This window comes from Amphiura filiformis, chromosome 3 (assembly GCF_039555335.1).
Source record: "Amphiura filiformis chromosome 3, Afil_fr2py, whole genome shotgun sequence".
Taxonomy (NCBI): Eukaryota; Metazoa; Echinodermata; class Ophiuroidea; order Amphilepidida; family Amphiuridae; genus Amphiura; species Amphiura filiformis.
The window spans coordinates 18,442,073-18,459,069 of NC_092630.1; the positions used below are offsets into that span (position 1 = coordinate 18,442,073).

At 38.0% G+C, this 16,997-nt stretch overlaps 1 protein-coding gene across 3 annotated transcripts in view; it reads left to right on the top strand.

Annotated features, from left to right (window-relative positions):
• LOC140148155 (uncharacterized) overlaps positions 1-16,997 on the top strand; it is a 118,187-nt gene that overhangs the window by 27,557 nt on the left and 73,633 nt on the right. For 2 of the 3 annotated variants that reach the window (XM_072170016.1, XM_072170015.1), the window contains exons 26-35: positions 252-345; positions 5,250-5,401; positions 6,373-6,444; positions 8,173-8,347; positions 11,222-11,319; positions 12,208-12,411; positions 13,401-13,622; positions 14,604-14,727; positions 15,290-15,555; positions 16,364-16,453. In XM_072170016.1, coding sequence (XP_072026117.1) covers positions 252-345; positions 5,250-5,401; positions 6,373-6,444; positions 8,173-8,347; positions 11,222-11,319; positions 12,208-12,411; positions 13,401-13,622; positions 14,604-14,727; positions 15,290-15,555; positions 16,364-16,453 — 1,497 coding nt within the window. The remainder of the gene's footprint in view (positions 1-251; positions 346-5,249; positions 5,402-6,372; positions 6,445-8,172; positions 8,348-11,221; positions 11,320-12,207; positions 12,412-13,400; positions 13,623-14,603; positions 14,728-15,289; positions 15,556-16,363; positions 16,454-16,997) is intronic. The other variant, XM_072170017.1, reaches the window with a different exon arrangement.

Here is a 16,997-nt window from a genome sequence, read left to right on the forward strand (position 1 = left end):
GATAGAGACATACAGACAGACAGTGATACAGAGAAATAGAGGAAGAGGTAGAAGAATCGGAATTAGAACATGAGAGATAGAGAGAGTGAGAGAGAGAGAGCGTGCAATCTGGGTACTTGAAATGTATGTTAATTTACTCTAAGCACTTAGTTCAGCTGTTCTTACCTACCATGTCATATGCATATGTCGGTATGCATATGATCTTATGTCCAGTTTGTAACCACATCTTCATGATGATTTTGATTGTACAGATACGTACCATCAAGTCTGTTCCTGGCCATTCAAGAGTTAGATGAGAAACATGTGGGTCAGTTTAGCTTCAGGACAAGAGATGGATTTCTCAAGGTAAGTGTGGACAAAGAACCTTAGGCGTGGTTGGGTGGAATACAGATTATCTCTAGTTAAGGACCTTGTAAGCATATGTGGTGCATGGCAGGGTGTTAGCTAGCCACCCGTCATTTTGGACAGACAGTTACTCCTGGGCCAGGCAAACTTAATGTCTGTGACATATGCTGAATTCTAAAGATAATGCTTGAATAAGTTCTTTGAACCCAAACAAGACCAGACAAGTTAATCAAGGCTATAGCAACCTGTTTGAGCTGTTGAACCCCCAGAAGTGGCAGAGGTCTGTTTTATGTTTCCAGGGGTCATATTTTGGACAGGGAGTTATGGTGAAAACGATGCGCACTTGTCAAATCCTAGTTGAGACCCTGGTGCATGGTGAAGCATAAAGCCGCACGGTGTACGAGTTTGGAGACTAGCATTAATCCGAAACTCACCCTAAACCAAGCATGAGAACCGATTTAACATACCTAAGTACAGAATAAAGCATAAACATAAAAACATTGTCAGGATTCAGTTGATTAAATTATTACAAATCAGTCAAATAAGAACCAATTATGAGCCATACATATGTGATGTGATCAAGCAAATTCAGTCAGAAGTCGGAAATATTGAGATAGCCAAACAAAGGTCGTTATGATTGCGCCCAGCACTGGCTGCAACACAAATCCATTTCTCGTATTTTTCAATCGTGTTTTTCATCAATTTTTCAGCGTCAGCAATTTAATTCCATGTTTTTGAGATAAACTGTGATATGCTGTGGTGTTCCTGAGTGTTCGTCTTCATTCTTTGTGAACTATCATTAAACGTGAGTGTATAATAGCAAGACTTTTGGTGGGTGTCTGTTGCTTCAATGAACGCGAGTCTGCAGAATTCTGCACTGTGTTTTAAGCTTACTGACTGACTACCAATTCGTCACCTCATTCATCTGCACAATGTGTCGAATTACCTATAAACCAGATCACCTAAAAAGCATTAATAACAATCAGTTAAAACCATCAGCTGAGCTTCAGGCTTGCATCGATGAACTTGATCTTTTTAAATATACTAAGCCTAAGAAAAAAAACATTTGTGGATGCCGTGCTGGGCGATATAAACAACGTCAAATTAATGTTGTTAATTCTCACCGCTACGAACCCTCTCAACACAGCATTAGGAGAGGTGTAGACTTTGATAATCTTGTCAAAATCCAGCCTGCAAGCTGTATCCCCGTGGACAATACAGTTCCGGTAGGTGGTCAAATGTGGTCACCTGATGGACCGAACCCCACACCCCCGCCCACACCCTTTCCCACAGCCAACCAAGAGGGAAAGGCGACAGCAAACCAACTCCCAGTTATCTTCATGACTAATGCCCAATCACTTGGTAACAAGTTTGATGATATTAGTGTGGTATTTGATCAGAACAATGTTGACGTCGGCGTTGTCACTGAATCTTGGTTCAAAGATTTCATGCCTGTAAACCAACTCGGCATCAGCAACTACAACTTATACACCCAGTCCCGGGAACATAAAGGTGGCGGTGGTGTTGCCATTTATGTGAAAGAGGATGTACCTGCCTCTCCCATCACAGATATTGAAGTCCCACCCGAGCTGGAGTGCCTATGGGTTAAAGTAAGACCTAAGAAATTACCAAGAAGCATATCCGCTATAGCTATTTGTGCTGTGTACATCACCACTAAATCGCCACTTCAACCCCTTCTACTGGAACATCTTCTAAGCAGTGTTGACATTCTCCGATCCAAATATCCTGATATTGGCATTATTATCACTGGCGACTTCAACCGTATGAACATATCACAATTGACTAATGGTAACAATCTATTCCAAATTGTCGATTTCCATACTCGAGCACAGGCAACCCTTGACCTTATAATTACAAGTGACAATATGAGAGCTTGCTATGAGAAGCCGTGTCCCTACTCATCAATAGGGAAAAGTGATCATTTGTGCGTTCTCTGGAAACCTAAAAGGCATAGAGTTGTTCATCATAAAAGGAAAACAAAGATCACCCGCCCATTGCTCGAGTCAGGAATCCGAACATTTGGAACATGGATTCAAAGCCTTGATTGGCATATGGTTTTAAAAACAAATGGTACTCAGCATAAAGCTGACGCTTTTACGCCATTCTTGATCAAGGTATGAGCTCATGCTTCCCTGAAAAAAGAAGATGGTTCACACGAATGACAAACCTTGGATTACCCCTCAGATTAAGGACCTGATTGCGAAGCGTCAAAAGGCTTTCATTTCCGGCTCTGATCAAGAGTGGCGAAAATGAGAAACGAGGTCAAGCGTAAAATTGAGAAGGCAAAAATAGATTACCATGCCAACAGAATCAGAGGTCTTCAAAAAACGGAGTCAAGAAAATGGTACCAACAAATCAAAAAGGTTACTAACTCTGGCCGAACTGAGCTCAGATTGGACATCCCAGGTGTTTGTGATGATGATGAGAAGGGTAAGGCTGATGCGGTCAATGACATGTTTGCTAAAGTATCTGCGCATGTACCCCCATTGGATACATCTAAGCTACCTGCGTATTTACCAGCCAAAGATCCTGCTCCCAAACTGCACCCTTGGGAGGTTTATTCTGAGTTACAGAAAATTAACCCCAACAAATCTGGGGGACCTGATCGTATCCCTGGTAAAATCATTAAGGAATTTGCCTATGAGATGAGCATCCCCTTGACAAATATTCTTAATTCCTCATTTACTGAAGGTATTGTACCAAGTCAATGGAAACAAGGTATCGTTGTGCCTATACCAAAACAAAGACCCCCTACTCTTGATAAGTTACGGCCAATTTCTTTGACCTCAATCTTCGCCAAAGTAGCTGAGGGTTTTGTATCGAGATGGGTAATTGATGATATTAGTCACAAGTTAGACATCAGGCAATTTGGAAATGTAGCAGGTGTGTCAACTAATCACTATCTAGTCAATATGATGCATTACCTTCATACTGGTGCTGAAGTGAGTCACAATACCGAACGATTGTCCTAACTGATTTTTCTAAAGCCTTTGATTTGGTCAACCACACCATTCTCATCACAAAAATTATTCAAATGGGTGTGCGTAGGAACATAGTACCTTGGCTTTGTGACTTTCTTCAGCATCGACAGCAATGTGTACGATACAACAACATGCTTTCAGACTTTGTGCAACTCACAGCTGGTGTACCGCAGGGCACCAAGCTTGGCCCAATTGGTTTTCAAATCCTCATCAATGATGCCTCCGATGATGCACATGCAGAAGTCTGGAAGTATGTTGATGATCTCACATTTGCTGAAAACTCTACTAGTGATAGCAATAGTCATATCCAGGAAGATCTGAATAAGTTCTCAGACTGGGCAGCAACTAATGGCCTAAATCTTAATGCCAAGAAATGCCAGGCACTTGAGGTTAATTTCAGTAAAACCAAACCACATCATGCAGACTTGAGCATTGGCTCTGACAAGCTTGATTATGTTGACAAAGCCAAAATCCTGGGTATCTGTATTCAAAGTGACCTGAAATGGCAATCTCAGGTTGATATTATGATCAAGAAAGCAAACACTGTCTTTTCATGCTTAGATCCCTGAAAAGATTTGGCTTTGACCAGGATGAACTTACGGTCGTTTACAAAAGCTATGTCAGACCAGTGCTCGAGTATGCTGATGTGGTTTGGCATTCGGGCCTCACATGTAAACAAGCTAGTGATCTTGAGCGCATACAAAGAAGGGCGATTAGAACCATACTTGGTTATAAATACATCTCATATTCAAAGTCAATACAACAGTGCAATATTAAAAAGCTAGAAGACAGAAGGGTTGAGCATTGCCGAACTTTTGCCAATGGACTGAGAGACAGTCTAAAAACCAGTCACTTATTACCACCCACCAGAATCTCGGTCCATGGCAGAAGTTTGCGCAATGCTCAAGATCATACACAACTCAGGGCCAACACGAAACGCTTCAAACAGAGCCCCATCCCTTTATGTCACACTTTTAAACATGCATTAAATGCCCCACTTGCTTTTATCTAAATTCAATTTGTGTGCATCCATGTCAGAGGGATGCGCTTGTCGGCTGCTACATGTGTCTCATTTCGCATGATAGCTGGGAGTAGATGCCGGACTCGTCTTGGGTGGAGGTCGCTTTGGTCGTCCCGGGTCACATGGTTTGGGAGTACAGAGAACATTCCTTGGCCATGTGACTTGCGGATGATTTGGAGTGGCCTCCGCTTGGGATGGGTCTGGTGTTTGTTCCTGGCGGTTGTGAGGGGTGGGACGCATGTGGCGTCCGACGGGTGCATGGTTTTGTTATGGATGTACACATTTTTTCATAAAGATTTTATCCTGCTGGCAGGTTAAATTTTGATTTTTTGTGCTTTTTAATCAAATCTTTTGGTGATATTTTACATTGTAATTGGCCTATTTTATTTGTGCAAATTTCATATCTTTATGTCCTTGTAATAATATATTTTCCATGTGTCATGTTTATACTACCATGTGCAATACTTGTGTTTATAAATGTTTTAAATTTGTGGGTTATTTTAAGTATTTAATTATAATTGTAATATTTCTCTGTAATTTGGCCCATGGCCACGATTGTGAAATAAATATATATGAAATATGAAATGTAATGTAAAGGAAGTATTGTATTTCCTTTTGTTTCCTGTTGTTTTGGAAACTGCTCATATCTTTTGAACTGGTTGTCCAAATTCAACAGGGATTTCTGTAAAATGTAGCTTGCAAATATTAACAATCCTGTAAGAAACTGACAATTAAATATGTCCTACTTCAGACTGATTTTGCTTGATCACACCCATATTAGCATACTAACCAAATATGGACAAAGGGTAGGATACAGGATCTATCTAGCCACTAATTATTCGGCACCTTAACCTAACATCTATAAATCTTCGTCATTTCAGTTAATGAAAGGGAATGCATTAGATAGCCTACAGGTTGTACTCATGTGTCAGATTGTGCACAAGAATGCCCTGCTGTGTTCAGTACAACAAGCAAGCATATGTTCCTACTTCAAGGGAGGAGACAAAGCACAGACAGATAAAGTCAAGGAGCGGTAAGTCATCTATTGTTATGCACATAATAACTAGGTTTGCTACAATAGCATGAGTAGAAGTAGTGATATGTACAAAGTGTCTTACAGTAGGCTACTGATGTTACAAAAGTTGAAAAAGCAATTTGAGTAGGTTCAATTTGTAGCAAGTATATCTGAAACGATACTTGAACACGTGTCAACTTCTACGATTGGCTCTACCACACTGTAATCATGCAGTAAATAAGGTCTGCATAATTCATAATGTGATATTCCAGTTGAAATCCGTACACCCCCCGTGGAAGACATGACCTTAATCTTCCACTTCACATAGGGAGTGTGAATTTCAAATGGGGTTATCTGAATGGGTGGCTCCATTTGAAATCTGCACCCCCTGTGTGGAAGATTGAAGTCATATCTTCCATAGGATGTGTATGGATTTATACTGTAATATCCCAATTAGTGAACCACAATGGAAAGGTTCAAGAGAGATGTTAACTTACCACCCTTTAACGAGTCACAAAACAACTCTCCTGTTTAAGTAATATTGTACAACATATCATTCTACAGTACACCTATATACTGCTGAATAATGGAACAAATGTACATACTGCTTGAATATACTTCAAGTAACCTGTAATACTATCCCACAAATATGTTTTCATTTGAATAATATGTGCATAGCAAGTAGTGCCATGTGTGTCAAATCACAAGTATTGTATTCAATGTTAGTATTCGTATTGTAGATAGTAATAACTACTGTTTTAACATAGTTTTCAAGACATTATGCCAGAAAATAACTTATCGTTTAAATTTTATAGTAGTTTAGTAAAATAGTAATCCCTTTGTTGTAACTAAATGATAGTTAAGCACTATAACAATACTCTAATGGTAGTTTAGCTAAATAACAATAATGGAATGAAATTAGAATGTATTGTATGTATATTTGTCATAACATAACCATTACAATCCTTGTTATGTTTCTGCACTTTTAGATTTGTTGAGACGGAAACGTCAATTGCACAAACATTGTCATCATCGTATACCGATTTGCAGACAATGCACAGGTAACCCTCATGGTCCCATGTAGATTATTAACACTGCATTGCTATAGTATTATACCATAACAAACAGATATGTGATACATTCTAACATCAGATGTACAGGCCACTGACATGTTACTAACTACAGAGTTGCCACCTGCTTTTGAAGTTGTAAGATTAGGACAGATGTTCTGGAGTTTGGTTTGGGTAGGGACATGCTTCGGAGAAATTGAAAGTGGGACACATATTTAATGCAATGGAACATGTTTCTATACTGCAAGGCTCAGATTTTGGATCAAATTTACCACTTATTTGACATTTTTCCCAAATATTTGTATTTGATTTTACTTCACTGCGCAGTCGCACCAGAAACGCTAGCGGTGACCAGTGGCAAGCTGATATATCGATCACTCCACTGCTTTGCCGCGGCAGCACTGCTGGGAGTTGAATTCAAGTCAACTCGGAGCGGTGCCGCTCTGACGTATGAGAACAAAATGCGATTTAGGAGCGGTGCTGAGTGCAAGAGTGCCTTTCAGAGTCATGCCGCAGGATGAAGCGTCACGCCGCAAGCAGCAGAAAGTATAAAACCGGCATTATACCAGAAGGCAGAAAATGAGACGCATTTCAGCAGCAGTTCCCTATATAGGCGCTTATTCTGAGCCCCCCCTTCCAGGGGGATGGAGTATAGTTTATCCTTGCTGCACAGTTTGAAGGTCTTCAAGATTTCATGCAACTTTAACTTGCAAGGGCTGAATTTAGGTACAGGACATATGTCAAATTCTTGTATTCAAAGCAGGCAGAACCTCAGTAACCAGGAAGATATAAGGGTCCAATTTTGAATGATTCAGCTAGATTGTGTCAAGGTATATTTGCTGCTAAGGTAAGAGGAAAGGGAACAAAATGAAGAAACATTTGGGAGAGAGAAGGTAGCCACAGGCAAACATCAATAATTATAGGGAAACAAAATCTCATCTGATATCCTGTTTGTATATTGTTGTAGATTCATGAGCATGAGACCCATTCCTAAGTCAGAAAATACCTTCTGCAAATTATAAATGATTCAATAGCAGATGTGATTACTTCTGAGGGAAACAAGAAACAAACTAGAATTTATTCATATTTGTCTAAACACTAGGACCATATGCACAAAACATGTTAGACCAGGCCTAACTTTAAACCTGGTCTAACTATGGAGGTTAGTCCTACAAAGCAGGAACTTTTGGGTACGTATGCACAAAGCAAATTAGACCAGGTCTAACTTTAGACCTGGTCTAGCTATGGAGATTAATCTAGGGAGAAGGAACTCTTTGGTATTTTACATACCTTATTCTATATTATTTTACATCCTGTTAAGGGCAAAAACATGTAGCTTAATGTGAGATGGCTGCAGTTTAACTTTTAGACTTTGCTATGAGTAAATGAGGAAAAGAAAGAACAAAAGGGGCCCTCCATAGACTAAACTCCATTAAGCCAGGTTTGAAGTTAAACCTGGTGTAACTTGTTTTGTGCATACAAGTCTTTGTTGTAATCATATAGAGTTATGGCTGCAATTGTCAGCTGGATTGAATTGTCGTACAATTGCTTGAAAAGGCTGAGACTAAGTTTACATGCCAAAGTACAATTTTTTTGTGTTGAAAAGATTGGCAGGAGTAGTATGCCATATCTCAAGGAACCCATACACATGATTTAACCACCATGTCAAGGAATGTACATTTTATGTAGTCCAACTTATAATGCCATTATTGTTTTCAGTCAGAAGCAATTAGCAACACCCTCTTCAAAGGACCCCAAGAAACCAGCTGGTAAGCCTAGAATAGTCCGACGAGATTCTTCAGTGAGTGCAGTAGCCTTTGCAGCTAAGCTCCACCAAGGAATGCAATTGAAAAAGCGTGCTCCCGAGGCATTTATTTCATTACAGTTAGAAAAGGTATGTGTTATTTATAGGTATGAAAAGCCTTTTGCATACACAGGACTCAAAAATAGGGCCTACCCTAGATAAATCGTAGTACAACAAGCAAGGGCGTCAATCAGAAGTTGATCATGGGGAACAGAAAATAATGTGATACCGATAGTTTTCAATATGACCGCAAAGATGCCATAGCATTGTACCTGTGCAACGCAGAAGGGGTCAGTCATGCCCCTCAGAAGTTGGAATATTTAACAAAATGAGAGCCACATTAAAGCCATTTGGTAGACACTTTGTACACTATTATTGTGTAAATTGAGGGTATCTAAGAGAGGATGCATTGTGCCACCCTTGGAAAAATTTGCCAAATGAGTGCCATTTGGGGGATACTTTGCACAATATGTAAATTTTTAGTTTCGGGGGACGGGACATTTGAAATTTTGTCCCATCTAAGAATGTAGAGATGGAGTTGGACATGTCTCTCCATAACAAGAAGAAATTTGAATTCATTATTTGTACTACAAGTATTATATTATTCCTGGAGGTTTAGAAGACTCTTTTAGGTTAAAGACCACCAATAGACCTGGGCGATACATTGAAATACGACGAGGAACTATTTGTTTTCATGGCATTCGAAAAGACTGCATTAAAATCGCTGAAATTGATCAAGTTATATAGCCAAAAAGTACTTTTTAGAGTTTGATGCTTCAAAATGGTACATTTTCTCTCATTATATGACATTTTTGATGCAATAGTACCAAAATTCATACGCATACGGCTTCGGTTTTTAGTAAATAGTCGCCTATCATATTGTAACTTTCAGCTTCGAGAGCGCACTGTCATTTTAAGGTGTTTACGGTTCAGTGCGTTAAAACAAGAAAAGTCTCAGGTCAACCTATGTTGAATTTTTGATCATTTGGCATCTAAATCATATAGTTTCACCTGATATTGGTGACATTGAACTGTGAGAGTTCTGAATATGAGAAAATTCCACCCGAAATTAGGCATTTTCCCATTGAAACACGTGTAATACATAATTAGTGGTATTTAACCTATAGAAACACTGAATTCTATGGATCTGATATTCGTCATGGAGACTTTTCTAGCTATATTTTGCTTACATTTCTCAATATTTAACTGTATTTGCCCTGGCATAAAAACGTGCATCTTCTTCGACTACTAAGGTATGTTTTTAGAACCCGTTGAGGTTGTAGGCCCCTAGCGGGTTGAGTGGGGGGGGGGGGGACTTGTGGCATTAGTATTGGGTTTACGGCTGGTTTCTGTGATTTCAGGGCTTCTAAATTCAACAACCATCGCTTGCCTGCGAAGACATATAGAAAGCTTAATGATGATGAAAAATCAATGTTGATGATCATATAGACATGCCACTTTGTTAATTAGACCCACATGCACATTTTGTTGGTGATTTCCTTGCCCTAAATATCGTACATAGGCCTATACGTGTAAATACAGTATAGGCCTAGGCTAGGCATTTTACTTAAGCTTTAAAGCGCATGTAAGGCCTATAGTCACGTGTAAAATAAACCTAGTCTTTGTGTACACGTTGTCTATGGGCCTCTACAGCATCCTGTGTGGCCTCACTCTATCCTAACTCAAGCCGGAACCCTAACTTGATCTATAACTCTATTTTAAACCCATATCTAATCCTCGGACCTAGCCGTATCTCTATCCCTATCCAAGAGCCTAGCCCAATAAAAACCCTATTCCTAATGCTAACCTGACCCTAATCAACAATTCTAACACTAAACAGCAGGCCTAAATCGGATCACTAACCCTAAATCAATCTTAATCTGATCTGATCGTGCTAGGACAGGCTACAGATACGAATCTCCCGATATAGTCCTAGGTTGAAGCAAAAACAGCGAAACAGTCATCATACAGGGTGTCCGAAAATCATTGATATTTTACTCGTCATACTGTTTTCCAGAAATTTTCTTGTTAAAACATGTATTGCAAATGTCAATGTTTACATTCATGGCATTTTACCCGAGATTGGAGCACCTTTGTGCTTATATAGGTTAAAGACCACCAATAGACCTGGGCGATACATTGAAATAGACTGCATTAAAATCGCTGAAATTGATCAAGTTATATAGCCAAAAAAGTACTTTTTAGAGTTTGATGCTTCAAAATGGTACATTTTCTCTCATTATATGACATTTTTGATGCAATAGTACCAAAATTCATACGCACGGCTTCGGTTTTTAGTAAATAGTCGCCCTATCATATTGTAACTTTCAGCTTCGAGAGCGCACTGTCATTTTAAGGTGTTTACGGTTCAGTGCGTTAAAACAAGAAAAGTCTCAGGTCAACCTATGTTGAATTTTTGATCATTTGGCATCTAAATCATATAGTTTCACCTGATATTGGTGACATTGAACTGTGAGAGTTCTGAATATGAGAAAATTCCACCCGAAATTAGGCATTTTCCCATTGAAACACGTGTAATACATAATTAGTGGTATTTAACCTTTTAGGTTTTGGCCAGTGAGATTAGGCCCAAAGAGTACCAACTCAAGACTGCCCTGTGTATAATGCTATGGTTAATCAAGAGATGTTTGCCAGTTCATTGCAAATAAACATGATAATAATCCAGAGGTACACTACTTTGTTCTCAGCAAACATGGCAGTCGGTACTCTTTGGTTCTACCTTATTGGATTTTGAACTTGTGTATTATTTTTGTTAAGAACAAGAACATCTAAGGCTATTTACTGATTACAATATACCAAGACACTTTATTGCAAGTTGAGCTGTGTGAAAATTACAAAATTATTTCATTTTTAATGAATTGTAATGTTCTGTGTAAGACTTTGTAGAATTTTGAACAATTCTAGATTACTTCAACTTCGCAAAATTGAAACCTTGTTTCTCAGACGCCAGCCCGTGATGTGATGCTGAATGATTTCCTGACCAAGAAAGCAGCAAAAGGGACCATCATGAAAAACCAAGAGGAGGTAGAAAAGTTGAAGAGGTATGTTTGTGTTGGTGATGTAATGAATTCAGTTGGAACTGCAGATCAAATGATGTGTGATATGATCTGGTCCATCGAGGCCAAAGGAGGCATTCTTGAAAATTGAGTTACTATAATCATTACCTTATACAGACATTAGTCTATCATATACTGAAAACACCAAAGGCCTAGCATACTTGGTTCTAAAGTTATGAAGTTTTGTGATGTCTATTTTCTTATGTATTTTATTGTTTTTTCCTCTATATTTTCACCTTTATCTCAATTTCAAATTTGCTGCCTTTGGCCTCTATGGACCAGATTGTGTCACATATAGGAATTGACTTTTTGCGAAAGAGTTTTGAAATGACATTTTTTAGTTGAAGTACATGTAGTATACACACATTTTGTTAGATACGTAAACAAAATTTGAAGTGATAGTTGAAATTATAAAACCTGTATGTTTTTGTGGCAATGGCATAAATAATTATTTGATAGTATTTTTAGTTTCAAATCTTGCCTGTGATAAGAGTTTGTTTATCTACCTCCCTTGAGATAAATGAACCATAAACTATCATATAACATATAGAATTAGTATATAATGCATTCTTTAAAGTCAATTTGTCAAATATGAGTCAATGCTGGTAATATGACAACTTCTTAAATTACAGTAAATACTACACTTGCTTTTTTGAGCCATAATAAATCTGTCAATAAGTTTCTAAAAAAACTTTAGTTGGTGCAACTTTGGAATAAGGGACAATTAACCCAAATCCTAGTATATATAACCATAACCACAATGCAGATATTTCTTACTTTCTGGCTCTAACCCCTTTGCCATAAACTTGTGACCTAAAACCCAACTGTACTATACCTGTATTATCAATCCTTGCCATTTTTCTTCAATTTCAGGGCTTTAATCGCTGAATTCTGTCGTAAGTTCACCCGTCGTATGTCGCAGTATTCTCTACGTGGTCAAATCATTGGGTACATCAACAGCATGCTGCGGCTTCTGGATGATTTTGGTAATGTTCGTAAGACGCACTTTGTGGTTGGAGTACAGAATGAAAAGAAAACAAAGATGGATGATAAGATTGGCTTAGAAACAAACCCCAGGTGAGTGACGATGTGTTATTGTCAATGAGGTAGAATCCAAGAGTACAAACTCAGCCATGTATGTGTGTCACTCATGTCCTGAACATGCATTGCTTAATTCCTTCAACTTAATGTCTTGAACCAATTCAGGATTGATTGTTTGCATTTTGTGTGTGCAAATATTTGTAAAGTTCAAGCTGAAAGACACAAATTATTGTTCAATTTTGAGCTCTTGTCAATGAATGCTGGAGGTACATTTTCTCCCCTCCATGAGCAACAGACCAAGATGGTGGTGAATTTACCATAGCGTTAGATATGGTGCCATTTTGAGTCTTTAATCTTTGGGTATAATATCTTTGGTTATTGTACCCTTCACAATACTACTGTGAATTGTATGATTGAGATGAAGTATTTGGTTCTTTTTTGTCTATTTCCTCTTTGTTCAGTTACTATGTAACTGTAAAAGCACTCTAGAAGTTATTATTGCATGTATGTTGTAGATCTTTGTGTGTGTTCTATACCTCTGTTCTGAAAACAAGTAGAAATTAAGCTGACCTGGAGAAACTATTTCAACAAGGGTAGTGTCCTGATTGTAAAGCAGTAATACAATTGAGATGCTTTTTAGAGTTGATAATCATTTGCAACTTCAAACATTGGGCCATGGTATTTGTTACCTGAATGTGTGCAATTATGTTTCAAGTGCTGTGTAAACTTATCAGATGAGATGTGCATATGTGACACAATCATGAGGAATGGGTCTGATGCTTCTAATATTGATTTTAAGTTACTGATACATTCTTATGTTTCACATTGTTTTTAATATTTAGAATCACTCGTAACTTTGTAACCAGAAGTTCAATTTACAGAAGTCCTTATTTGGCATCAATTGTTAAAATGTAATTGAATAATGAACAAAACCCAAAATTAAAAATTGTCAATATTAGAATCATTCCTCTTATGTTAAACATGTTTAAAAAAATTAATTATCACCATTTCATATTTTTTAACAGAGAGCTGAAGAAGAGACCAAACCGTCAAATCTCAGCGGACACCACTACCCTGTTGAACCTGTGGTTCCTGCCTCATCACACTGAGGTACTCACTATGTTCAAGACACTTGATGAGGATACATGCTTGAAAGGTCTTCATGCCACAGTCAGGTTGATGGCTGCATTACATGATATACTGCAGTACCTTTGTGCACATGCCAAACTAGGAAGCTCCCATGCAAGGTAGGTTGTGCATAGTTTTGATCAACATTTGTCTTGAGTTTTGGTCAGCTTCATTATTTAAAAAAAAAAAAGACATTACCTTTCCAAAGTCTGTATTGAGCAGTGATGTAGCTTGTGACACTATCACAGCGTCTTCATTCAGCATAATGCTTACACTACTCTGGTCACATGACTAGGCAGTGGGTGGCCTAGTGACTGCATCCAGAGCGTCCCTGTTGATTGGAGATTTTGTGTCTTGATCTCTATGGTATCCCTGATCTTATGCTTACAAAAATGGTCCTCCCTGCTGATAATTTCCACATTTTTTGATCAAATGCATGTTCGCTGACCGTTGTTAGGGGGGGCTGTAGACCATTGATATTGTTTGGTGAAATGTATTGATAAAGTTGAACTGAAACCAAATATATCACTCCAGTAAATATTTTTCTTCTTTTCAAAGTAAATCCATTGCTATGTTTGGTAGGTCTTCAGTCAGAAACTTGTAAAAACTGACATGTCATTTGAATTTCAATTTCAGTTGTAGACATTTAGTCTTGTAAGCAGCTATTCAGTGATTTATTTTCATAATCCATTAATAACTCAAGTTATTTCATCCAAAATGTCACTTACAACATTCATGCACTGACACAAGAATTTGTATTTCCTGTTCTGAAAGGGGATGGGTCTCAGAAAATTTATCAAAGCAAGCTATTCTTTGATTCATCTCAAGTTAGATAGTAACATCATTGCTTTTGCAGTTGTGCTGCAAGAGTGCCGACAAACTACCCTTATACATGTGCCTGTATTCTCTGCACAATTAATGTGTGTGATTCACTATTGCAAAATATGCACCTATTTCACTACTGAACTTGAGGCGCAACAATTTATAGGAGGAAACAATGTTTTTACACTGAAAGAAATATCAAAATTTCAATTTTATAACAATGAAATTTATGTATGACAGAAATAAATATGATGAAATTGTGTTAATCTCCTTTTAAGGCTTGGATCCCAGAAGATGGAGTTTGTGACTGCTGACTGGGGAGGTACAGAAGGGATTTGTGCTGAGCTGAGAGAGATACAAAAACAGATTAACAGTTTGGAGAACCCTACAGATCCACACCAGGTAATTAGTCATAAGTACAACCTTGTACTTGCCATTGGGTTTCTTTCTACTTGAAATCGGTCATATCGGCATTAAATTCAATTAGGGATGGCTTCAAAACCTGACTGTTTGTGTCCTGGCAGAACCAGCAGTTTAATTGCATTACTGTTTGGAACTATTGAAATCAGACCCAATACCTGGCCCGGCCATAGGGGTACTGGGGATTTGATTTTGAAGCCATCTCTTTAATTGGAATTTAGTCATGTACATTGAGTCAATATGATGGTACTAGTATGTACATGTTTATCAACACTGCATGCACTGCCTTGAAGAAACCCAGTTCATTTTTGTCAGTAGTGAATTTCAATGGACAGGCTAGTGAGGTAGCATAGCTAACAGTCAGTCTTGAATTTATGAAGCATTATTTTGAGGGGCTAAGGGAAGAAAACCTATTTACAATTGCTGCCAGGTGTTGTAGTTGGCCTGTTGAGCATTTGATAATTACACAAGTAACATAGGGCAGCTGTTACAAATGGTTCTACTTAATCAACTTGTTTGATATTTCATTTCATTCCATCTACAGGTTGCTGACTACCTCACTTTGAGACGTGATGTTCTCTTCCTTGAATTTGACACCAGTATGCGTCATTCCCTGTGTGACACCTTACTCTCTACCGGCAATATACCAGGATATCGTACCATCACAGACAGTATCTATACTGCATTGACTATGTTGAGTAGTGTACAGAGACCAGGCTTATTCAATGCATATATGAATGTACCAGAACCATTACAAGCTAGAGATGCTGATGCATTGGCATTGTATCCATGGAGAGCATACCTAGGAAGGTAACCAATTATATTTTGTTTCTTCAAGAACGTCTTATATTTCTTATAAGAAAGATAAGACATACAAACATTGATCAACTAAGCTTATAAATAAGCTTATTTGATCAGTGTTTGTGTGTTTTTCCCTTGAATTATGATTGGAAATTAACTATCTTAGCACAAAAAAATGAGAATTTAAAACCAGAATGTACGATCTTATAATATGTAATTGGTTATTTTTTACACCTACACTGTCCCAACTTATGGCCATATGACACCAGCCAAATTTGTTTTGTTTGTCATGTCACCAGAGCAATTTCAACATAATGTTATAATTCAGACATTCCTGCATTATTATTTAATTGTAAACATTTTATCAGATTGGGTGCCTCAAGCTATGTGCATTGTGCCTTTTTCGGCATCCATATTTCTGCACATGTTTATTTTGATATTATTTGCCATATTATTTATTTGTACTATTACCGCAAAGATTCGCCTAATGGCGCTATAGGCTGCCTTGACCTAACTGGAATTTTAGGCACAATTTGAAAGTGCCCTCTCGTAAAAAATCCCACCAGCAAATAAAGGCATGTACCCTTAGTTTTTGTTGGGATTTTCAGAGGAGGGAGCTCTCTATTTGTACATGAAATTTACCACAAGGCAAAGGAGCCCATGTGCGCCATTAGGCGAACTTTTACGGTATGTGTAAATTGAGATGAACAAACAAAGAGTTATTTCAAAACCAAAATTTGAAGACACTTTCCTAACAACTGAAGTAAGCAGGTTTAGTTCGAAAGTAATGCATGCCTATTCTTATCTTGTTTATCAGGAGAGGCCCATATCCACTGAGAATAGAAAACTGGTATGTGATTGCATATAATATGCAGCTATGTTTGGCTGGTCTCAAAGATGTTGATAGGTAAGTTACTATTAGTATAAGAACCAGATTTGAAACATTGTTGCATATCCAGATGGTGGTAAGAGAGTGCTCCAGCACATTGGGGTCTAGGATTTTGAAAATTAAATCAATTATTCCATAGATTTAGATTTAAAATTGAAGCACACCAAAAACTTGTTGTAAATGTTTAAAACTCCCATAGGTGACCCTCCATGCATCGGCAGATGAAAAAAATGGCTACATACCCTATCATCCTCTCAAGATATGCATTCACTATGGAATCATTAGGAGTTTCAGATCAGTATAAGCACAGTACCCATTACAACTTAAATCAAGGTTAGCTGTCACAGCCAGGGTAAATTCTTCAAGATGTGATTAAAATGGTAACCAATTAGCTTCTACAGTTGATTATAATGATAACCATCATGAGATGTATATACATCCGTGTATCGCTCCAGTTACAAAAGTAATTGGTCTTACACATGTGATTGGTGGAATATTGTGTCACCCACAGTATAGATGCTGCACTATTGTATTTATGTTGCCTGTTTGTCTACTATCAATT